The following is a 25,331-nucleotide window of genomic DNA, read 5'->3' as shown; positions in this document are numbered from 1 at the left end:
ACATAGGGCGGGGAGGGCAAAAAACGGGCCGCCCATCCCGGGCCAATCAAGGCCCTTAAGTTGCCAAGTAATGATCACTTAAGGGCCTTCGCCCGCCTGCACGGGGATTTTACCCGTGGCAAGCGGGCATCCAGGAGCCAGGAAAGGCCAACCGGTGAAAGTTGGCAGCCTCTCAGCACCCCAATTGAGGGCCGCCCCTGCTTCCCCAACCACCCCCAGGACCCAAGACTCCCCCCCCCCCCCCCCCCCCCAAACGACCACCTTTGTCTCACCGGGGCACAACTGATTACCCCCGGCGAAGCAACCCAAACTTACCTGCAGTCCTGGTTCCATGTCCTCAGCTGAGCTGCAGTCCCAGCAGTGGCCACCGCTCCTGGAGGCTCTGCTGGAACTAAGCGCTCCGGCAGCTCAGTGAGGCGAAACTTCCTCCCTCAAGCGGGTGGAAGTCCCATCTCGGAACAATTGAAGCCTGGGCACCCATAAAATACGGGACAGATCCCCAGGCTGGGCGGAAGCGGGTTGGCCACCAAATTTTACGTTGGTGGCCAGCTCTCGTCCGCCCGGCGTAAAATCCAGCCCAGTCAGTGTTCAGAGCAAGTATGTTCCCTTAAAGACAAAGGGCGGGACTAGCAAATCCAGACTCCCCTGCATGTCAAAGGACTTGGAAGAGAGGATAAAGGCAAAAAGGGAAGCTTACGACAGGTGTCAAGGGCTCGATATTGCAAAAACTATAGGAATGAAACTACAAAGAAAATTAGGAAAGCAGAGAGAGGGCATGAAAAAATATTGGCAAGTAAAATCACGGAAAACCCAAAGATTTTTTATAAATACATAAGGAGCAAGAAGATTACTAAAGAAAGAGTAGGGCCTATTAGGAACCGTATGAGTAACCTGCATTTGGAGGCGAAGGACATGGGTATGGTTCTGCATCTGGATAAATTCCCCGGCCCAAATGAAATGTATCCTAGGCTATTAAAGGAAGCAAGAGAAAAAAATAGCAGAGGCTCTGTCCATCATTTTCCAATCCTCTCAGGCTACAGGTGTGATGCCAAAGGGCTGGAGGACAGCTAATGTTGTACCATTGTTTAAAAAGGGAGAAAGGGAAAGACTGAGTAATTACAGGCCAGTCAGCCTAACCTCGGAGGTGGGAAAATTATTGGAAAAAATTCTGAGGGACAGGATAAATCTTCATTTAGAAAGACACTGGTTAATCAAAGACAGTCAGCACTGATTTATTAAGGGAAAGTCATGTCTGACTAATATGATTGAATCTTTTGAGGAGATAACAAGGAGGGTCGATGAGGGTAATGCATTTAATGTCGTCTTTATGAATTTTAGCAAGCTTTTGATAAGGTCCCACATGGCAGACTGGTCACAAAAGTAAAAGTCCATGGGATCTAAGGAAAAGTGGCAAGTTTGATCCAAAATTCGCTCAGAGGCTGGAAGTAAAGGGTAATGCTCGATAGGTGTTTTTGTGGGGGAAGGCTGTTTCCAGTGGGTTTCAGTAGGGCTCAGTACTAGATCCCTTGCTTTTTGTGATTTGGACTTGAATGTAGGGTATAATTGAGAAGTTTGCAGATGATACAAAAGTTGGCCGTGTGGTTGATAATGAAAAAGAAAGCTGTAGACTGCAGGAAGATAGTCAGGCGGGCAAAACAGTGGCAAATGGAGTTCAATCCAGAGAAGTGTGAGGTACTGCATTGGGAAAGACTAACAAGGCAGGAGAATACATAATAAATGGCAGGATACAGAGAAGTTTAGAGGAACAGAGGGAACTTGGAGCACATGTCCACAGATCCCTGAAAGTGGCTGGACAGGTAGATAAGATGGTTAAGAAGGCAAATGGGATACTTGCCTTTATTAGCCAAGGCATAGAATATAAGAGCAGGAGGTTATGCTGGAACTGTGTAAAACACTGGTTAAGCCACAGCTGGAGTACTGCATGCAGTTCTGATCACTGCACTATAGGAAAGATGTGATTGCACTAGTTAGGGATACAGAGGAGATATGCAAGGATATTGCCTGGACTGGAGAATTTTAGTTATAAGGAAAGATTGGATAGGCTGGGGTTATTTTCTTTCAAATAGAGGAGGCTGATGGGAGATCTAATTTAAGTGTATAAAATTATGAGGGATCTAGGTAGAGTGGATAGGGATGCCCTATTCTCCTTGGTTGACGGGTCCATAACCGGGGGCATTGCTTTAGGATGAGGTAGGAGGTTTAAAGGGGATTCGAGGTGAAATCTTTTCACCCAGAGAGTGGTGGGGATCTGGAATTCACTGTCTGAAAGAGTGGTAGAGGCAGAAACCCTCATAACACTTAAAAAAAAAAATGTACTTGGATATGCACTTGAAGTGCCGCAACCTACAAGGCTACGGGCCAAAAGCTGGAAAGTGGGATGAGGTTGGATGGCTCCTTGTCAGACTGCGAAGACACAATGGGCCAAATGGCTTCCTTTTGTGCTCCTATTTTCTATGACTCTGGCCTTGTCTCAGCTCATCTATTGTTGAACCCTCATCCATGCGTTTGTTACCTTTATATTTAGCTGTTCCAATGCTCTTCTGGTCGACCTCCCATCTTCCACCCTACATAAACTTGTGATCATCCTGAGCTCTACTGTCCATATCTTAAATCGCTTCAAATCCCATTCATCCATCACCTCTGTGCTTGCTGCCTTTCACTGGCTCCCTGTACCACAGCGCCTCAATTTTAAAATCCTCATTCTTGTTTTCATTTCCCTCCAAGGCCTCGCCCCTCCCTAACTCTGTAGCCATCTCCGGCCGTACAAGCCTTCAAGATCTCTGCACTTCTCCAATTCTGGCCTCTTGTGCATTCCTGATATTAATTACTCCATCACTTCCGCTGCATTGCCCCAAGTGCTGGAATTCCCTCCCTCAGCCTCTCCACCTCTTTTAAGATGCTCCTTAAACTTACCTCTTTGATCAAGCTTTTGGTCATCTGTCCTCATATTTCCTCTGTGGTGTGGTGTCAAAAACATTTTTATTGATACTGGTCTTGTTAAGCACCTTGGGACATTTTTCTATGTTAAATGCCCTGTATAAATGTAAGTTGTTGTTACAGCTTTAATTGGATCTGCATGTTACCCAGGGGCAAGCAACTAGGGACAGAATTTGAACCCTTTGGTAAATTTAATTCTTCGGATTTGAATTCTCTAAACTCTAGCAAAATGTTTGTAGCTAATTTTTTGTGGGGAAGGCAGAAGAAAATAGATTGAATTTGTATGTGTTGGGGGCAATTGGGAAAGTATGAGATTGGAACTGAAAAGGGGACAAACAAATCAGGAAATTCAATGCCTGCATTTCATAGTAGGCCTCCAAAATCTAATTTTCATCCAACCACAACTCCAGAATATCGAAAGGGAGAAACAAAATATTAAAAATTAAACATCATTTCTTTGCACAATTTTCTAATAATTTTTTTTAAAGAGAAAACAGGATTCACCCTTCCAGGTACAGATCCCTATCACTGTGTGACTCAGTGTTCAGAAATGTCCAAATCTGGCCAGATGTGGAAACATAGGTGTCAACAAATTCTACCACTTAGCTCAGATATTTTCCCCAAAGGGTATGTGTCATAATTTTGTTTTGCAGATATAGGGGAAGCATTATGATGTTATGGATGCAATTGCCACATACATTCTGTGTCAGAAGGTGGTGAAATTGTGACACATGAAGTATTAACCTCAGTATCTTGACACTAGGTAGCCATAGTACAACTCTACTGCACAACTCTAGATTTACCTTAAAGTGGAATTATATCTATAGTCTTCAGATTATGGGAAGGCAGTGGCGTAGTGGTAATGTCATTAGACTATTAATCCACAGCCCCAGGCTTATCCTATGGGGACAAGGTTCGAATCCCACCACGGCAAATGGAGGAATTTGAATTCAATTAATAAATTGGGAATTTAAAGCTTGTCCAGTGGTGACCATGAAACCACTTTCAATTGTTCTACATGGATTTTAGTAAGGCATTTGACAAGGTCCCGTATGGTAGATTGGTCAGAAAAATGAAAGCCCATGGGATACAGGGGAATGTGGCAGGTTGGATCCAAATTTGGCTCAGTGACAGAAAACAAAGGGTAGTAGTCGACGGATGTTATTGCGAATGGAAAGTGGTTTCCAGTGGCGTTCCACAGGGCTCAGTGTTGGGACCCTTGCTGTTTGTGGTATATATTAATGATTTGGACTTAAATGTGGGAGGCATGATTGGAAAATTTGCTGATGACACTAAAATTGGCCGTGTAGTAGACAGTGAAGAGGATAACTGTAGACTCCAGAATGATATCAGTGGTTTGGTTGAGTGAGCGGAGAAATGGCAAATGGAATTCAATCCAGAGAAGTGTGCGGTAATGCATTTGAGGAGGGCAAACAAAGCAAGGGTCTACACGATAAACAGGAGGATATTGCGAGGGATGGAAGTAGTAAGACACCTTGCTGTGTATCCACAGGTCCCTGAAGGTAGCAGGACAGGTAGGTAGAGTGTGAAGAAGGCATATGGAATGCTTTCCTTTATTGGCCAAAGTATAGAATACAAAAGCAGGGATGGAATGCTGGAACAGTATAAAATGCTGGTTAGGCCACAGCTTGAGTATTGCGTACAGTTCTGGTCACCACATTACAGGAAGGACATAATTGATCTGGAGAGAGTACAGAGGAGATTTACAAGAATGTTGCCAGGGCTTGAAAGTAGCAGCTATGAGGAAAGATTGGATCGGCTATGGTTGTTTTCCTTGGAACAGAGGAGGCTGAGGGGTGACTTAATTGAGGTGTATGAGGGTCCTAGATAGAGTAGACATGAAGGACCTGTTTTCCCAGGCAGAGGGGTCAGTTACCAGGGGGCACAGATTTAAGGTGATTGGTAGAAGGATTAGAGGGGACATGGGAAGCAATGTTTTCACCCAGAGGTTGGTGGGTGTCTAGAATTCACTGCCAGGAATGGTGGTGGAGGCAGAAACCCTCAAGTCATTTAAAAGGGACCTGGACCTGAAATGCTGTAACCTACGAGGCTATGGACCGGGTGCTGGAAGGTGGTATTAGATTGGGCGGCTAGATTTTTTTGGCCGCACAGACATGATGGGCTGAATGGCCTCCTTCTGTGCCGTAATTTTTCTACGGTTCTATGAGTAATAGTCATTGCATGGTTTGGAAGTATTGGTGGGGATGTCCCAATACTGAGGCAGCTTCAGGCAAGCAACCACTACATGTGAATAACATACAATTTTTTTTTTACAAAAGCAAAATACTGCGGATGGTGGAAATCTGAAATTTAAAAAAAGTGCTGGAAATACTCAGCAGGCCTGGTAGCATCTGTGGAGACATACAATTTTTTTTGATTCCTCTTCCCCCTTTCTTTCTCACTAATTATATATTATGAAAGGCCAATGAGAGGAAATAATTCAGCATTAGATGAACCAGCAAATTTGTTTTTTTTGTACTGTATATAGCTCGCTGCAATGCTGAACAGTAAAATAAATTGTAATCCAGATCTTCTGAACAACCACATCAGGCTGCTTAAGTTATGTCCCTGGGACAGTGGCGGGGGGGCAACTGTAACTATCCCAATGGAAGTGTAAAAATTAGTACATTGAGGAAATTATTTGAATTCTAAAGGAAGCTAAAAGCTAGAGACTGGTTATTGCTTGATTTTCTTGTCATATTGAGACACTAAGCCTCCATGGAGCCGAAGTATCTATTCAAGTTAAAGTTTACTTCAGCTGTTAGTAAAGAAATTACAGTTTTGTATTTAACCAGCTAAGGTGAGTTTGGCGATGTACTTAAGTAGTATGAAGAATTGGGCTACCTGTTGTTTTCCAGGGTGGTGCACTTATTTGTATTCCTACCTTGTAATAATTTGCCTCGCAGAGCCTATGTTTTAAATCTTTGCCACTCCCTGTCCCACAAATAGTGAATAAATAACTTTAAAGGCAACAGTAACAGACCAAATTGATAGCATAAGAGTGGAAACACACAATAAACAAGTAGGTCATATGCCATGCAATAGTTGTTCTTAGTACAGATTAGGAAGTTTTCAAGTTAAATGCCTGCTTTTTGCTGAGTCATTAAATATCACCTAGACAATGTAGGGGGCACGACAGCAGGCCTTAGTGTTTAATGTCTACAGATAATGAGGTAAAAATTCCTGCTGTTCATTGCTGGAATGTGTGGAAGTGCAATGATGTGCTGGAGCTCAGCTGTTATTCATGTGACAACAGAACTATTTGGATGAGATAGCTAAAGGCTAATGGTGCCTGCGATCAGCATTCCAACAGGAGATCACCTCCTCCAAGAAGAACAGGGAAGAATAAAGTTGACTTAGTTTTAACATTTCCAATTGGAAAGCTGACATTTTTAAATATTGGGTTCATAAAGTGCATATCTTGTAACTGAAGCATAAACAAGATAATGCTGCTTTTGTTTGTGGTGCTTCTGTCTTTTGTTCCTTATCAGCTTTTCTTAACCTCCTGTCCTTACGATGTTGACTCCTTATTAGTTTCTTCGCAACTCAGTCAGATCCTGTCCTTCAACATTCGCTGGCATGCATGTTGCAGCAGGGGTTGCTAAATAGTGATTAAAAGCAGTGTATACGGCTGACCTTTCCCCCTCCCCATCCTCCTCTTCCGCACCACCCCTCCCCCTCCCCACTCGGCTTCCCTCCTCTCCCCCTCTCCCTACCCCTCCCCCTCACACATTGCGCTCCCCACCCCCTCGGCTCACCTACCCAACCCACCCCGTCATCCCCCCCCCCCCCCCAACGTCCTCCCTCGCCCCTCCCCCGTCCTCCCCCCCCACCCCACCGTCCTCCGCCCCCCATCCCTTCCCCTCCCCTCCCTTTCCTTTCCCATACCTCCCCCTCCCCTCCCCATCCCTCTCTCCCCATCCCCTCACTCCCTCCCTCCCTCCCTCTCTCCACCCCCCTCCCTCCCTCCCTCTCTCCACCCCCCTCCCTCCCTCCCTCTCTCCACCCCCTCCCTCCCTCCCTCTCTCCACCCCCCTCCCTCCCTCCCTCTCTCCACCCCCTCCCTCCCTCCCTCTCTCCACCCCCCTCCCTCCCTCCCTCTCTCCACCCCCCTCCCTCCCTCCCTCTCTCCACCCCCCTCCCTCCCTCCCTCTCTCCACCCCCTCCCTCCCTCCCTCTCTCCACCCCCTCCCTCTCTCCACCCCCTCCCTCTCTCCCTACCTCCCTCCCTACCTACCTCCCTGCCTAACTTAAGGGTGTTGCGATCAGTTGTAGCCCCATTCTGCTCCTTAAGCTTTGATTGATTAACTTAGCACAGATCAGGGATTCTACCTAGGATCGTCCAGGCCTGCATGATTCAACAACTCACTAGATAAGCCCACTAAGCTATTAGGAGAGCCTATTGTCTTACATCTCGCAAAAATGGTTATCATTAGGTTTTTATGACTGCTGATTAGTACAAATTGTCCTGCTGTCAGAAACAATAAAAACATGTAACTTGAGGCTATAGTAATGATGCAGAATTCCTTTTTCAGTGAACCCCCAGAAAACGTGTTTCTGTTACAAAAACCTTAGTTCTTTTGTTTGGCTTTGTTCTATTGCTCCCATACCCCAATTAGTGTCTTGCTGCTAGACCCCAAAGGAAATATTACCTGTTTTTCTGTTCAATTGCTAACCTGCAAATAGAAAAAAAATATAATGTGCTCCTTTAAACAACTTTTTTGAGGTGAGGAAAATGATTAATGTGTAGAAGATGTAAATCTTACTGCAAGGGGTTATGATGACTTTTTGGATGCTACTGCATTTGGTTTTACCCTTTTCCTATCTCATTTTTGATATATTTAAGAGATGTAAATCTCCACTGTTCTAGATGGGATGGAATGGTCTTGGGCTACAAATTCTCTATCATCACTGCTCACATTGTTTTCCGATTGGAGGATAGTTTTCTTATGGGAAGCTTCATCTAGTAGGCAGCATAGGTGAGCTGAGTGAACACTTACCTTCCACAGTGCAGAGAATGTTGAGTGATGGACACTCTTAGCCTCCCACTTTCAGCTTTCTAGTTGCCAGTTGAGCTACAGATGCATTTCATCTCTATTCAAAAATTTATTTCCAATATGTGAATGCTGTTTGGTTATGGTAAAGTTATATTATACAGCTCAATTTAAAAAAAACTTTATATAGAGAAAATCAAGATAACTAAAATTTAAACTAACAAGCATGCTCCATCACCTTTGTACAGATGAGTTGGTAAAGGGGTTAAGAATTATAAGAAGTTGGAAGTTTTTTAAATATCTGCAAGTGACGTAAAAGTGACTCAAAGTGCATGATAGCGTTAAACCATGAAAGATGTCCTTATCTTTCATGTTTTACATCGGTTTCATCAGGAAGTAGGCTGTACCAGGAACTAAAGGACTTGACTTCTCAACTGTATGTTCAAAACACATTCCTCGTTGCACATCTAAATCCTCTTACTCTGTTGTTTTGGGTGCCACCTTAAACATAGTCACTGTGTACCCAAGCTGCTGAAGTCAGCTTTTCAGTGTAAACTTTAGTGAGCATAATGGCAATGCAGGTTATCCATGATTTTCATTGAAGAAACTAGTTTGCAGTATGCAAGTATTACTTGATCAGCTTCAGCACAGATAATTGATAGAAAGGAGAAGGGACGGCAAGAGTTCCATTCTGTGAAATTTAGCTATGGCAGAGCTTGATGCTTTAATTTTCAAAAAGGGCTTAATATCCTGAGGTATTAGCTTTCAAGCTCTGTCTGTAATTTGCTGTTATAATTAGCTTTCTCTTTTTCTTTCTCTTGTATGTGTGTGTGTCTCTTTCACTTTTATTTTTTCTCTCTCGCTCTCTTTCTCTCTATGTAGGTTTCATGCCAGGTATGCAAAGAAACACACAAATATCTCAGTACGGATCTCAGCAAACTGGTCCTCCTATGTCTCCACATGCATCACCTGGAGGACAGATGCATCCTGGCATGGGTCCTTACCAGCAGAGCAACTCCAGCAGCACTTATGGTCCGCAAAGTGGCCAGTATGGACCACAAGGTAAGAAAAGAAAAACTAATTAAAATTAGTCAAAGTCAGTTGAGGCTGCTATAAAATGTCCAGCTATAAATAGTGACAAAAAGAGGGTCTTTTAGATAACTCATCAACTATAGAGAGGTTTATTAGAAAGCATCTTAAGGCAAATGATGAAGTCTGTATGCTTACAAAAAAAAGCAATGAACCAAAAAGCAGCTTCATCTATATGCTTTTACCTTGGGTACTCCTCAAAGATACTTCGTACTGACATATAAGTGATTAAAACTGGGAAACCCAGCTATTTTTGTGGCAGATCTTTATTATCACAGCACGGGATGTGAAATTCACTTGCACTTTATTTTTGTATTAAACATAATGCTGCCATCTGTAGATATCAAACGTGGAAGATTATTTGACTGCTGTTTTAAGGAATGCAAGTGAACATGACCTGTTCTACAGATTAATGGGTTAATACTGTATTTGCTGAACATATCCACATAATAGATTCGACTACTTGCTGTTCAACCCAAATTTTTTAAAACTCATCATTGATTAATCTAGAAATACTGCTGATAGAGCGAGTCCCTTGAATCCTGTACAATTGTTTTTGCACATGTTATCATAGAATATTTACAGTTTCTAAATGTGTTAAACCTCAGAACCCTTTGTTAAATATTTGAAAACCTGGCATCCATGAGCTGACTTCTGGCATTTACACCATTAAATCCATAAACTGGTGACAGACTTGTGGACCTGGATAAAACTGGCTACAAACACTGGCAACTCGTTTATTGACACCGAACTCCAAGAATTTGAATTAAAAGACCAATATAAAAGTAGCTTAATATACCATACTACTGAATACCAGAACAGCACATCTGGCTGTGATATTTTTTACATAACAAGCCTTAATTTTGGCAGGGACAATCTCATCATGTGGTATGCCCTCAAAGTATAATTATAATTACAAATTAGCAGAACTGGAGGTCACAGGAAGGGAATATAGAGGGAAAGTCAGGCCAGGCTTCTTGCGAGTAACTTCTAGTGGCAGGCTACAGAGCAGCATTTGTGTACAGGTATAGGAGACTATTGTCTGCTTACCTTCAGCTGAGGAATGATAAGTTCCAGAAGGTTGTTATGATCAGAAAAGACAGTGGAAGCAAATTCACTAGTAACTTTCAAAAGGCAATTGGATATATTCTTGAAAAGGAAAAATTTGCAGGGCTATGGAGGAAGAGCAGGTTAGTGAGACAAAAGAGCCGGCACAAGCACTTTGGGCCAAATGGCTTCCATCTGTGCTTTATGGTTCTGTGAAGAATAGCTGCATACATGCCAACCTAGAAAACCAGTAAAAGTTGACCAGCCATTTCACAAAAGGTGACAGACAACTCCAGCCATGTTGAACATAGTCCCATGACATGTATAGTTATACAGACTGAAAGTGCAGTGGCACACAGGCTTCTCATAACTAAACTTGTATAGTATTTGAATGGCAGAATTGAAGGGATTTGTCCTCCTTTATTGTGGAAAAATTAAGAATAGGTATCAAATAAGATGAATTGTTTATATATGCTTGTCACAGTTTTCGGAAGGCACTATTTTCTTACCACACCCCCTTGCCATCCTCCAAAGTTTCTGTTGGTACCCTTTTCCGTCACCTTTCGGCTTCTCCCATTCCCATTCTCCCCCTCCTACCTGATGATATTGCAGCTCTGGGGAATGCAATTCTGCATTATGCGAGGCAAGGGAGGAGATAGCAGCGGCTCTGACACAAATTTTCAAATCCTTTCTGGCCACAGGAGAGGTACCAGAGGATTGGAGGATAGCAAATGTGGTACCACTATTTAAGAAGGGTAGCAGGGTTAAACCAGGTAATTACAGGCCCTGGGCTGGTAAGATGGGCGGAACTGTGGCAAATGGAATTTAACCCTGAGAAGTGTGAGGTGATGCATTTTGGGGGGACTAATAAGGCAAGGGAATATACAATGGACGGTAGGACCCGAGGAAGTACAGAAGGTTAGAGGGACCTTGGTGTACTTGTCCATAGATCACTGAAGGCAGCAGCACAGGTAGATAAGGTGGTTAGGAAGGCATATGGGATACTTGCCTTTATTAGCCGAGACATAGAATATAAGAGCAGGGAGGTTATGATAGAAAAACATTCTAAGCTGTATAAAATGCTAATTAGGCCACAACTGGAGTACTGTGTACAGTTCTGATCACCACACTATAGGAAGGATGTTATTGCACTGGAGAGGGTGCAGAGGAGATTCACCAGGATGTTGCCTGGGCTGGAGCATTTCAGCTATGAAGAGAGACTGAGAAGGCTCAGGTTGTTTTCCTTAGAGTAGAGAAGGCTGAGGGGAGACCTGATTGAGGTATACAAAATTATGAGGGGCATTGATAGGTTAGATAGGAAGAATCTTTTTCCCTTAGTGGAGGGGTCAATAACCAGGGGACATAGATTTAAGGTAAAGGACAGGAGATTTAGAGGGTGGTTGGAATCTGGAACGCACTGCCTGAAGAGGTGGTATAGGCAGGAACCCTCACAACATTTAAGTATTTAGATGAGCACTTGAAACGCCATGGCATAAAAGGCTACAGGCCAAGTGCTGGAAAATGGGATTAGAATAGTTAGGTGCTTGATGGCTGGCACAGACACGATGGGCCGAAGGGCCTATTTCTGTGCTGTATAACTCTATGACTCTTTAATACACAGTGAAGGTGAATTTCTGTCCACTGCAATCAGCAGAGTTCCATTCCTCAGGACCGTTGTAATATCATCAAGTTAAAGTGGCAAGTGGCAGAGCTGTGAGCAATGTGGATTCTGATTTGCAAACAATTAAATTAACATAGACTCCAAATTAGGTGAAATTTGATGAACAGAATGGATATAAATCCAGCTTGATTTTTTTATATGAATGAACCTTCTATAGTGTGTGAAAGCATTAGGTAGTAAGTGGTACTTTCAACACTAAGGATTCTTTGCAGAAAGGTGGTTTGGTTTTATAGAGTAAAATTAAGCTACCACCTAACTCAAGGTCAGTTTCGGAAATCTTTAAATTTAAATGTTCCTTTTATGATATTTGAATTTTAAAAAATGCTCAAAAAGATTGTTTACATTGCAGTGTCTCCAGATCATGCAAAACAGGCACAACTCTTAACACTGCATGGACAAAGTTCGTTACAGAGCCAGAAACATTAGTTTCCTCCAGTGAATCAAAAAGTTATATTGGCAAAATCTGCAGTTTTTTTTTAATGTCGCTACCAATTTGGCAGGAACACTATGTTTTAACTGTAGGAGATCTTTTACTTTTCCTCCATAACTTCTATATAAAAATTTCCCAGATGAAAAAAAAACTCAATTCTTAAATAAAACTAGTGTTTCTCCTCAATTTTTATTCGCCAAATTGGAAAATTCTTGATTATGCAGAAAGGAAGAAAGATAGAACCATAGAAAAATCATGGCTCAGAAGGAGGCCATTCAGCCCATCGTGTCTGCGCCCGCCAAAAAAACCAGCCGCCCACCTGGCATCTGAACCATCATGTTACTGATTTGTACGCACACCAATATGTATATAAATCTATGCATTTGTAAAGAAGATTGTTTCTTGATGAATGTTTCTTGATAAACATTTTCTGTAAATTGATGCCTTCTTGCACCCCCCCCACCGCACAAACTGTTGCTATTTCTATAAACCACTCATCACCTCTCTACTAGCTGTGAGATACAGTTACGCTTTCAAAAGGAGTGGAAGTAATAGAACAGACTTGCTATTCCATTGTAATAATTTTTCCCCTTTTTGTGCACTATCCTTTCCAAAGTTTTCACAGTCTTTCCTAAAGGTACTGACTCTTGTAGTTCCATGGTGGCTGATCGCCGTTTGATACCACATTCAACTGATGTTATATGTAAGCCTAGACAGTGAGTATCAACAGGTTCCTGTACAGGGTCTTCCCACCAAAACTGATGCTATCCATATGAACTCAACTTTCACCAGGAGCCACTGGATAGTAAACAAGGTCAGAATTCCTGGCTGACTGTTTTTCATCTCTTCCCTGCCTCAGGAAAGCTGATGGCCCATGTGACCACAGATCTGAGATTTGAAGATTAAACCTTCCTGCTTTGTATGATTAACTTGTACGCTGGCAGTGCTTTTCCAAATTAGTCATGAATCTAATACCAATGAACATCTTAATTTGAAAACTCTCAAAGACAAACAAAATTAAACATTAGATTATTTAAATAATTTGTAAGTGTTGAAATCACCTTGGGATTTGGGTGACTGTGTCACCTGATGACGTTTTGCCATTAGGATTTAAATCCATTCTTGCTGCAATTGTACAGAGCCTTGGTGAGACCGCACCAGATGTTTTCTGTACCGTTTTGGTCGTCTAACCTAAGGAAGGATATACTTGCCATTGAGGGAGTGCAACAAACGTTCACCAAACTGATATAAAAGCAAAATGCTCCAGATGCTGGAAATCTGAAATAAAAACAAAAAAGTGCTGGAAATACTCAGCAGGTCTGTCAGCATCTGTGGAGAGAGAAGCAGAGTTGACGTTTCAAGTCTGTGACCTTTCATGAGAACTGGCAAAGGTTAGAAAAGAATTAGGTTTTAAGCAAGTGAAGTGGTGGTCGGGCGTGGGTGGTTTGGTGGGGAAGAGAACAAAAGGGAAAGTGTGTGATAGGGCAGAGGGCAGGAGAGATTGAATAACAAAGCTGTCATGGGACAAAGGCAAAGAGCATATTAATGCTTGTGGTAAAAGACAAAGACAGTCCAGAGAGAGTGTTAATGGCAGAATAATGAGCAGCTCTGTCCACATGAAAAATAGGCACGTGGTTATAAAATAAAATAACAAAAAAAGAAAAATATTTTTTTTAAAAAGGCCAGTCATGCTCTGAAATTGTTGAACTCAAGGTTGAGTCTGCTAGGTTGTAGAGTGCCTAATCGAAAGATGAGGTGCTGCTCCTCCAACTTGGGTTGATGTTCTCTGGAACACTGCAGAAGGCCAAGGACAGAAATGTGGGCATGAGAGCAGTGGGGTGTGTTGAAATTGCAAGCAACCGGAAACTTGGGGGTCATGCTTTCGGACTAAACGGAGCTGTTCCGCAAAGCGATCACCCAATCTGTGTTTGGTATCCCCAGTGTTGAGGTGACCACATTGTGAGCAGCAAATACAGCATACTAAATTGAAGGAAGTATAAGTAAATCGCTGCTTCACCTGGAAGGAGTGTTTAGGGCCTTGGATGATGAGGAGGTAAAAAGGGCAGGTTGCATGGGAAGGTGCCGTGGGCAGGGGACAGGTGTCAGGGGTCATGGAGTAGTGGACCAGGGTGTCGCGGAGGGAATGATCTTTTCGAGTGCTGAAGGGAGGGGAAGGGAAGATATGTTTGGTGGTGGCATCACACTGGAGGTGGTGGAAATGGTGGAGGATGATCCTTTGGATGTGGAGGCTGGTGGAATGGAAAGTGAGGACAAGGGAAACCCTGTCGCGATTCTGGGAGGGAGGGGAAGGGGTGAGGGCAGAAGTGCGGGAAATAGGTCGGACACGGTTGAGGGCCCTGTCAGTCGCAGTGGGGGGAATCCTTGGTTGAGGAAAAAGGAAGACATGTTGGAAGCGCTGTTGTGGGAGGTTGCATCATCAGAATAGATGCATCATCAGAATAGATGCATCGGAGACGGAGAAACTGGGAGAATGGAATGGAATCCTTACAGGAGGCAGGGTGTGAGGAAGTGTAATCAAGGTAGCTGTGGGAGTCAGTGGGCTTATAATGAATATTAGTAGACAGCCTATCCCCAGAGATGGAGACAGAGAAGTCAAGGAAGGAAAGGGAAGTGTCAGAGATGGACCATGTAAAGGTGAGAGAAGGGTGAAATTGGAAGCTTTCCAATGAAGTTTTCCAGTTCGAAGCGAGTGCAGGAAGCAACACCGATACAATGATCAATGTACCGGAAAAAGAGTTGGGGGAAGGGGCCTGAGTAGGACTGGAACAAGGAATGTTCGACATATCTCACAAAAAGCCAGGCATAACTAGGACCCATGCTGGTACCCATAGCAACAACTTTTACTTGAAGGAAGTGAGTGGAATTGAAGAAGTTGTTCAATGAAAGAACAGTTTCAGCCAGGCGGAGGAGGGTGGTGGTGGTGGTGGAAGAAGCCGAGAGCCCTCAAACCATCCTGGTGGGGGATGGAGGTGTAGAGAGATTGGGCATCCATAATAAAGAGGTGTTTGGAGCCAGGAAACTGGAAATTGTCGAAATGATGCAGAGTGTTAGAAGAGTCACGGTAAAGATAGAGTCAAGATAGGAAGAAATAAGTTCAGTGGTGCAGAAACATTCTGAAATGATAGGCTGAATCTTATTAGCGCACCGCACATCACGGCAGCGTGCTTTGAACTCGGCGGCCATCTGACACGGAAGCACCGCTGCTGAGCCCTCGCGATATTACGCGTGTGTGCTCATTTAAATTGAGGGGTCGGAGTGGCCGCTCCTAATGACACAGAGGGGACGGCCACTCCATCCCCAGCAACGATGTCGGCGCCACTGCGCGGCGCCACTTTTAAAGGACTTCAAGCCCTTATGAACAAATTAAATTCTTAAAGTCACGCTGTGGGTAAAGTAAAATGGAAAACTTTATTAACAGAACGAGGCCCCACCCCCCACAATGGCCATTTCATGTTATTTACACACTAGAAAACCTCTTTTTAATCATCAACTTTGCCCCTCAACCCCTTCCCATCATCCCCACAACCAATAGAAAAGGTTTACCCCGCTCCACCCCCTCCCCACCCTGATAATTTAACTTTTCCCCCCTCCCCACCAGTGTCTCGCCTCGGAACGTTGTAGCCGGTGGCTGTAATATCGACGTGGATGGTCGCCGGGACAGGGTAAGTATATGTAAATTTATTTGCATTGATTTTACAATTTAAAAGAAGGCCCCGCCGCTCGGCGTTGGGTGGGGTGGGGTGGCCACAACAAGGCCTCGCCACCGCCGGTAAAATGCAGCGGGGCCTTCCCGGCGTCAGGGGTCATGGCGGGCCGTTCCTGCAAGTGTTTTACAGGGCCCCCGCCACCGACTCCCACAGTTGAGGGGCTGGTAAAACTCAGCCCGATGGGTCCACCAGGACCCTCCTGTTTGCAGGTTGGATGACTGCTTTGCGGAACACCTCCGCTCAGTCCAAAAGCATGACGTCGAGCTTCCAGTTGCTTGCCATTTCAACATGCATCCCTGCTCTCATGCCCACATTTCTGTCCTTGGCCTGCTGCAGTGTTCCAGTGAACATCAACGCAAGCTCGAGGAGTAGCACCTCATCTTTCGATTAGGAACTCACTTAAAGCATAATTCTTTTCTAACCTTTGCCAATTTTGATGTAAGGTCACAGACCTGAAACGTTAACTCTGCTTCTCTCTCCACAGATGCTGCCAGACCTGCTGAGTATTTCCAGCACTTTGTTTTTATTTCACCAAGCTGATTCCTGGGATGGCAGGATTGTCCTATGAGGATTGAGGAGACTGGGTCTATATTCGCTGGAGTTTGAGAGGTGATCTCAGTGAAGCATACAAAATTCGTACAGGGCTCGACAAGGTTGATACAGGAATGTTGTTGTCTAGAACCAGGGGATACAGTCTCAGAATAATAGGCCATTTAGGACTGAGATGAGGAGGAATTTCTTCAGTGAGAGGATGGTGAATCTGTGGAATTCTCTGCCCCAGAGGGCTATGGAGGCTCAGTTGTTGAGTAGGTTCAAGACAGAGATTGATAGATTTCTAGATACTGCAGATATCAAGGGATATGGAGATAGTGTGGGAAAATGGCATTGAGGTCGAAGATCTGCTATGATCTCGTTGAATGGCAGAGCAGGCTCGAAGGGCAGAATGGCCTACTCCTGCTCCTATTTCCTATATTTAGTTTATTCGCAAACTTTCAAATAAAATGTAACTCAGAGGATATTGTTGAAAACTGCTCTGCTATGCATTGTAGAACGTTTCTTTTAGCACCTGGAGAGACTGGTAGCATTGCTGAGGTGGGCTATATTTACAATATATTATTGTACAATACATTTACAATATAATGGTACCAAAGTTGAGGGACTTCAGTTATTTTGAGAGGCAAGAGAAGCTGATTAGAACAGAGAAGGTTAATGGGAGATTTGATAGAGGTGTTCAAAGTTGAATGTTTTTCATAAAGTAGATGAGGAAAAGGCTGCATCCACTGGGAGGAGGGTTGGTATCCAGTGGGTACCTTTGTAAGGTACCAGCTCTGTCCACATGAAAATTTGCAAGGCTATGAGGAAACAGGGAAATGGGCCTAATTGGATAGCGCTTTCAAAGAGTTGGCACAAGCACAACAGGCTGTATGGCTGCCCAGTGATTCTATGATTATAGTAAGGCCTCAGGATTTCCAAAACCAGGAGTACTGAGCTGAAGCAGGGGCGCCTCTGCCATGACGTTAAGTTTCCACAAGGATCTCCTTTGCTGTTAGGTAGTTAACAGGAAAGTAAACCTCTCCCTTTGGAGTAATCAAGAAAGAAAGGAAGAAATGGGTTTATTAGCAAAGATTTGTCAATTAGGATTCCACTTTGGCTCTTGCCTCTGAGTCAGAAGATTGTGGGTTCAAGTCCCAGTCCAGAGACCTGAGTACAAAATCTCGGCTGGCACTCTCGTATAGTACTTAGGGAATGGTGAATTGACGGAGGTGCCATCTTTCAGATAAAATGTTAAACTGAAACCCTGTCTGCCCCCGCAGGTGGACATAAATATCCCATATTAAGAAGAGCTGGAGGATTCTCCTGGTATCTTAGTCAATATTTGTCTCTCAACCAGCATCACCAAAACAGATTATTTGGCCATTTATCTCATTGCTGTTTGAGAGACCTTGTTGTGTGCAGATTGACTGCTATAGTTCCCTACATCACAATAGTAATTACACTTCTAAAGTATTTCTTTGACTGTTGACGTGTTCTGGGATGGTCTGAGTTTGTGAAAGGTGTTATCTAAGTCATTGTGTCTTCAGACTATTTCATGTGCATTTTTATGTATTGCCAAGAGAGAAGGGATTAATTTGATTGCAAATCGAAGCCATTTCCCTGAGATCAGGTAGATCTGTACCTCCCCACTGTGAACTCTCATTTAGGAAGTCCTGATTAGTTACATCCTACCAGTAGTTCTGAGGACTGGCAGTCAGTCTTTGACTCTAGAATTCACATCACGCTTCTTGCTTAGAATTCTAGTCAGTATATTGCTACCATCTCCGGCAAGTTCTGGAGAGCTTAGCTCTGCACCAGAATTAAATTTTTTTTAAAAAGTCATAGGACCTGTATCATTATATTATTTAAATTATTGTCTGTGAAATGCCGTATTAAGGTACGACAAGGCCCTGAGAGATGCCAAAGTTGACATTCAATATTTTTTCAACATACATACACAGCGTGCTGCAGATTTCTGTTAGTTGATTTCAGGTATGTGAATTTGTCTCTCTCCCACTTCCTGTGCTTGTTCATCTGTGCCTGATATGGCCTCCTGCCCACCTTCTGCTTGTGTTATTCTGAGAAAAGCCTTCCTCTTGTGGACACAGAATGAAAATCCCTCATTACTAAGAAATATGGGTTTCAATGGCCCACTCCCTCCCCATCCCTGTCTCCCAGGAGACAGCATGAATGTTGCAGGAAATGCAGGGGAGAAATATGGCAGAGACAAATAGAGAGGGGTTAAAAAAGGATGGCGAAAAGAAAAGGGATAGTCAAAACACAAGTGAGAGGGGAGTACAAAACAGAAAAGAAGGAAGGGCTGAGTCCAGATTTTCCGACTCCTGACCTGCTGCTGCCTCTCATCCATTTGAATCTGGCGAGAGGAGAGTGAGAGGAAATTATTAATGAATTGGCAGCTGAGTGTGAAGGAGACAATGCCATGGCCCTTGTGTTTACTGTGGATTCTCCCGGAGCAGGTTGTGCCATGACAGTTAAAAGAAATGGCAGCACTCATGGAGCGGAAGGCAAGGACAGGGGCACTGTCGGTCTCGAAGTAGTAAAGATCGTCGACGGAAACATTGGAGGTAAGAGTCTGAAAGAGAAAAGCACAAAAGAAGGGAGTTTAGCAATTGGTAAGTCAGATACACAGTAAAAATAGAATTCAGAACAAAGGAGGAGAAGAGGGGCAGTAACTGACCAAAAGAAAGCAAATTACAGTCATGGGTTGGTGGGGTGGGGTTGAGGTTGGGGGGGAGTTAAAGAAATGGAGAATTTGGGGAACAACCTTGAGACCGGAACTAACTTGAAGTTATAATTATGAAGCCAATATGTTGTTTTGCTAATACTAGATTACCACAAGACAATTCGCCATTTTGGGTTAGATTTGCCACAGTCATTGGCTAAAAACCTAGACCAATTGTGTCTACTCCAGACTGCTGAAAAATGTACTAAATGAAGTGTCAAAAAACAAAATTTTCAGGAATATTACTCCAGGTTCCCCTGAGATTATGAAATAAATCTAGTGGAGTGTGAGAGGCAGCAAAGATTTTTACTGGAGACTAGCCAAAAAGGTTTGTCATAAATGACTGGTCGGTATACGATCTACTGCTTCTAATTCAAAGGTGCTTGATTCAAATTATCTGATGATTCATTTTTTAGCATTATATTTGAACTTTGTTATGTCTGTTGATGTATTCAAATTATTAGATAATTCCATTGTTAAGTGCAGAAATCACTTTTTAGATATTAAGAGTAGATTATAGCTAGTTAGCAAAACAAAATTCTCTGGTGTATATCTAAGAGTTGGGGAAGAACTTCATATTATCAAATCTATTGCTTGCAGCTGCTTTTGATTGACTGCTGTAGCATTGAGCTGTGCTAGTACATGTCTTAACAAATTTGTTCCTAGTCGCATTGAGTATATGTATATGGCTAAGAACCAGGTTGAGACTGCCCAAACTCACTTTACACAAGCCACGTTAGCAGCTTTTATATTGACCTAGTTTTAGTTTGGAGACATGCAATTAATTGTATGCTAGTTGCTGGTGTTTACCACAGTGGTAGATTTAGAGACTTAGGGCCCAAATTCTGATTAGGAGCCAAGGCTGAAGTTGTATGGATTGCCCAAAGGGGACCAGACCTTGGGCAAAACTCAGTTCCACTAAGGTTCTGCTCTGTTCCAATTCTTGCTGTGAATTCCACCCACAGAGGGAGGCTGGCAAATCTTCCACCTGAACCCCCACATCAACTTAAATAAAAGCAAAATACTGCAGATGCTGGAAATCTGAAATAAAAGCAGAAAGTGCTGGAAATACTCAACAGGTCAGGCTGCATCTGTGGAGAGAGAAGCAGAGTTAACGTTGCAGGTCTGTGACCTTTCATCAGAACACCACGATAGTGGCCATACAGGTGTTTTTGTAACTGTCATCATGAGTCCCCCTTGTGCCAGGGTATGGGACGTCATGGCAAGGGTGCAGAATATTCTGCAGAGAGAAGGGAATGAGCCAGAAGTTGTGATGCACGTCAGTACCAACGATATAGAGAGAGCAGGTATTGAGGTCCTACAGTCAGACTTTCAGGAGTTAGGGAGGAAGTTAAAAAGTAGAACCTCGAAGATGGTAATCTCTTGATTACCCACAGTGCCACTCCCTAGGAAGATTTGGAGGATCAATACATGGCTTGAGGAATGGTACAGGAGGGAGGGCTTCAGATTCTTGGGGCATTGGGGCCAGTTCTGGGGCAGGAGGCACCTATTCAAAAGAGACACATTGCACCTCAAAAGGGCTGGGACCAGTGTCCTTGCAAGGAGGTTCATTAGTGTGCTTGGGGTGTGTTTAAAATAAATTTGGCAGGGGGGTGGACACCAGTGTTTAGATAGAAAAGAGAGATAAGGTGCTTAAAGGAGTGAGAGTGTTGGATAGTACCAGAGAAGAAAGTAGTACCATATTAGATAGGAGCAGACTAAGAAAGAGTACAAGGAATGCAAAGACAAGTTTAGGATGCATGTATGTAAATGTACAAAGTGTGGTGAATAAGGTTGGTGAACTACAAGCGCAAATAGCCGTGTGGGAATATTGATGTAGTAGCAATAACAGAAACATGGCTTAAAAATGGTGAGGACTGGGCACTTAATATTCAAGGATACAAAGTATTCAGAAAAGATAAGGAAAGAGAAAAGGGAGGTGAAGTAGCAGCCCTGATTAGAGAAGACATTGTAGTGTTGGAAAGAGAGGATATCCTTGCGGGAGCAAGGACAGAATCTATTTGGTTAGAGTTGAGAAGCAAGAAAGGTATGATCACATTAACTTGGGGTATTCTAAAGGCCTCCAGTTAGTGAGCGAGAGATAGAGGAGCATATCTGCAGGGAAATCACAGATGTGCAAAAACTATAGAGTGGTGATCTTGGAGGGGTTTAATTACCCAAATATCAATTGGATAATGTTGGAGTAGAGGGTAAGGAGGGGTGAGGAATTTCTGAAATGTGTTCAGGAGAACTTCCTTGACCAGTATGTTCTCGGTCCAACTAAGAAAGAGGCATTGCTTGATCTGGTGCTGTGGAATGAGGTGAACCAAGTGTCTGGGAGAAAATATGAGTAAGAGTGATCATCGTATCCTATGGTTTTGATGAATATTGGATAAGAGCAAGGGACAATCTGAAGTAGTGCTTCTAAATTAGAAAAGGGCTAACTTCAATGGGACAAGAGGAGATTTGGCCAAGGTAAAATGGAACCAAAGATTGACAGGAAAAACTGCAACAGCACAATGGGTGATCTTTTAAGGAAGAAAAGTTTCAGGTACAGGCTAGGTACATTCCAATAAGGGCGAAAGGTAGAGGAACCAAAACCGGGGCTCTTTGGATGACGAGGGAGATGGAGAATATGATGAAACAAAATAGAGGGTGTATGATGCACGTCAGGTGATTTCTTCAAGCGAGAACCAAGCCAAATACAATAAATTAAGAGGGGAAGTGAAGAGGAAAATAGAACTGGCAAAGAGAGAATGTGAGAATAGAATGGCAGTTAACATGAAAGGGAACCCAAAAATCTTCTACCGGCATATGAATAATAAGTGACAAGGTAGGCCCTATTAGGAGCAAAGAGGGTGATAAATGCTTCGAGGTGCAGGGAAAACTAGAATACTTAATGAGTGTTTTGTATTGGTGTTTACTAATGAAGAGGGTGCTGACAAAGTATCAGTAGAAGGGGAGATGGTAGAAGTAATGGATGGGGTAAAAACTGATGGGCAGTTTGCACTGAAAGGTGTCTTTGCTTAAGAGTGGATCAGTCGTCTGGTACGTATGGCTTGCATACCAGGTTGCTAAGAGAAGTGGGGGTGAAGATAGCGGAAAGGCTTGCCCTAATCTTCCAAACTTCCCTAGATATGGGGGAGGTGCCAGTGGATTGGAAATGACAATTGTGACACGTTATTCAAGAAAGGGTGTAAGGCTATGCTTAGTAACCGCAGGCCAGTCAGTTTAACATCAGTGGTGGGTAAGGTTTTAGAAACATTAATCAAGGAAAGAATTAACAGTCACTTGAAAAGGTTTGAGTTAAATAAGGAGAGCCAGCACAGATTTGTAAAAGGCAGATCATACTTGACTAATCTGATTGATTTCTTTGATGAAGGGAAAGAGATGGATGTTGTCTATATGGATTTTAAGAAAGCCTTTGAAAAGGTACCACATAAAGGACTGGTTAACAAAATTTGAAGCTCATGGAATAGAAGGGTCAGTGTCAACTTGAATAAGAAATTGGCTTAAGACAGAAAACAGCCAGTCGTGGTAAATGGTTGTTTTTCAGACTGGAGGATAGTGGTCAGCGGTGTTCGCCAAGGGTCAGTGCTAGGACCACAGCTTTTATATGACTTGAATATTGGAATAGAGGGAAAAATTTCTGAATTTGCTGATGATACCAAACTTTGAGGTATGGTAACAGTGAGGATGATAGCAATCAACTGTAACAGGCATAGATAGATAGGCTAGCAGAATGGGCAGACAAATGACAGATGGAATTTAATGCAGAGAAGTGTGAGATAATGTATTTTGGCAGAAGGGATAGGGAAAGGCAATATAAACTTAATGGGCAGGATTTTCAGGCCCCATCAAGGTTGGGAACCGAGGCGGCTTGGCCCGAAAATACCGGCATGGGCCAGCGTGCCAGTTTCCTGACCTCTTTCCCAGAATTGGCCATTTTAGCCAAGCTGGATTCAAGGCTGGCAAGGCTGCCTGCTCCCATGAGGTGGGCAGCCAATTAGGCTTGTTAAGGTAGGTAATCCCAACTGGGATTTTCCAATTGGCTTCCAGTTTCCCGATGCAACGGGCAGGACAGTTCAACTATCTGGAGGCGGACACTCGGTGGCGGGCCAGGGCCGCCAGCACTCCAGGCAGCCCTACAGGCCCTATCTGCCTGCCTGGGTGTGGATGCAACCAAAGGGCGCCCAGTAGAGAGAGTTCCCGCACCACTGCTCCCACCCCTCGCTCCGAACCCCACAGTGGTGGCCTGGCTGGTTTCTCTATTCTTTCTTTGAATTTTTTTTTTTTAAGTTGCTGAGAGGGCACCTTCATGTTGAAGTGCCTTCTCAGTTACTTACCTGTGGCCCTCCAGCTTCAAGAGCTCACCTGCTGCCCTTAATTGGACAGAGAGCCTGTCTCCATGCCGATTAAAGGGGCGGCCCAGTCAAAATTCCAATGAATGACTGTTGCCCCCTTGGGGTGTGTCTGGGAACCAGAAACAGTCCCAGCTTCTGTCTCCCACCCCCCAAAGTGAAAATTCAGTCCAATGACACAATTCTGCAGCAACAGAAGGACCTGGGGGTGGGGGGGGGGGTTCATGTGCATAGATCTTTGAAGGTGGCAAGACTTACTGAGAGAGTAGTTAGGAAAGCATGTGGGATCTTGCGGGAGGGGGGGCTTCATAAATAGAAATACTGAGTTAAAAAAAGAAAGATTTGCATTTATATAGCGCTTTTCACGACCACTGGATGCCTCAAAGCACTTTACAGCCAATTAGTACTTTTGAAGTATATCACTGTTGTAATGCAGGAAACGTGGCAGGCAATTTTGTGCACAGCAGGCTCCCACAAACAGCATTGTGATGGTGATCGAGGGATAAATATTGGTCAGGAAACTGGGGATAACTCCCCTGCTCTTCTTCAAATAGTGCCATGGGATCTTTTACATCCACCAAAGCAGGCAGATGGAACCTCAGTTTAATATCTCATCAGAAAAGTGGTGCCTCCGACACTGCAGCTGTGGCTCAGTACTGCACTGGAGTGATGGGCTTGATTTTTTTGTGTTCAAGTCCTGGAATGGGACTTGAACCCATAAACGAGAGTGCTACCAACTGAGCCACAGCTGACACAGTCAACAGCACAAAACAAGGAAGTTACCCTGAACCTTTATAAAGCTCTGATGAGGCTACAACTAGAGTATTGCGTCCAGTCTACTCTCAGTCATCAGTAAAGTGATGGATGGTGTCATCAACTGTGCTATCAAGCGGCACTCGCTTAGAATAACCTGCTCACTGACATTCAGTTTGGCTTCTGCCTGAGCCACTCAGCTCCATACCTCTTACAGCCTTGGGTTCAAACAAGGACAAAAGAGCTGAACTCGAGGTGAGGTGAGAGTGACTGCCCTTGACATCAAGGCAGCATTTGACTGAGTATGGCATCGAGGAGCCCTGGCAAGACAGGAGTCAATGGGAATCGGGGAAAACTCTCTGCTGGTTGGAGTCATGCCTAGCACAAAGGAAGATGGTTGTGGTTGTTGGAGGTCAATCATCTCAGTCCCAGGACATCGCTGCAGGAGTTCCTCAGGGTAGTGTCCTAGGCCCAATCATCTTCAGCTGCTTCATCAATGACCTTCCTTCAATCATAAGGTCAAAAGTGGGGATGTTCGCTGATGATTGCACAATGTTCAGCACCATTTGTGACTCCTCAGATACTGAAGCAGTCCATGTAGAAATGCAGCAAGACTTGGACAATATCCAGGCTTGAGCTTATAGGTGGCAAGTAACATTCGCACCACACAAGTGCCAGGCAATGACCATCTCCAACAAGAGAGAATCTAACCATCTGCCCTTGACATTCAATGGCATTACGGTTGCTGAACATCGTGGGGGTTACCATTGACCAGAAACTGAATTGGAGTAGCCATATAAATATTGTGGCTACAAGAGTAGAGGCCAGGAATCCTGCGGTGAGTAACTCACCTCCTGACTCCCCAACTCTGTCTACAATCTAAAAGGCACAAGTCCGGAGTGTGATGGAATACTCTCCACTTGTCTGGATGGGTGCAACAACACTCAGGAAGCTTAGCACAATCCAGGACAAAGCAACCTGCTTAATTGGCA

General features: G+C 43.8%; 1 protein-coding gene across 14 annotated transcripts in view; it reads left to right on the top strand.

Moving 5' to 3' along the window:
- Positions 1–25,331, top strand: part of arid1b (AT-rich interactive domain 1B) — a 696,888-nt gene that overhangs the window by 539,705 nt on the left and 131,852 nt on the right. For 9 of the 14 annotated variants that reach the window (XM_068044792.1, XM_068044789.1, XM_068044787.1 and 6 more), the window contains 2 exons: positions 8,856–9,035; positions 18,960–19,067. The exons of 1 other annotated variant lie outside the window; for it this stretch is intronic. In XM_068044792.1, the coding sequence (XP_067900893.1) occupies positions 8,856–9,035; positions 18,960–19,067 (288 nt within the window). The remainder of the gene's footprint in view (positions 1–8,855; positions 9,036–18,959; positions 19,068–25,331) is intronic. 4 more of the 14 variants (XM_068044797.1, XM_068044796.1, XM_068044794.1 and 1 more) reach the window with 1 other exon arrangement.

The sequence above is a fragment of the Heterodontus francisci genome, chromosome 13 (genome assembly GCF_036365525.1).
Source record: "Heterodontus francisci isolate sHetFra1 chromosome 13, sHetFra1.hap1, whole genome shotgun sequence".
Taxonomy (NCBI): Eukaryota; Metazoa; Chordata; class Chondrichthyes; order Heterodontiformes; family Heterodontidae; genus Heterodontus; species Heterodontus francisci.
This window is presented reverse-complemented; position numbering and strand designations above follow the sequence as displayed.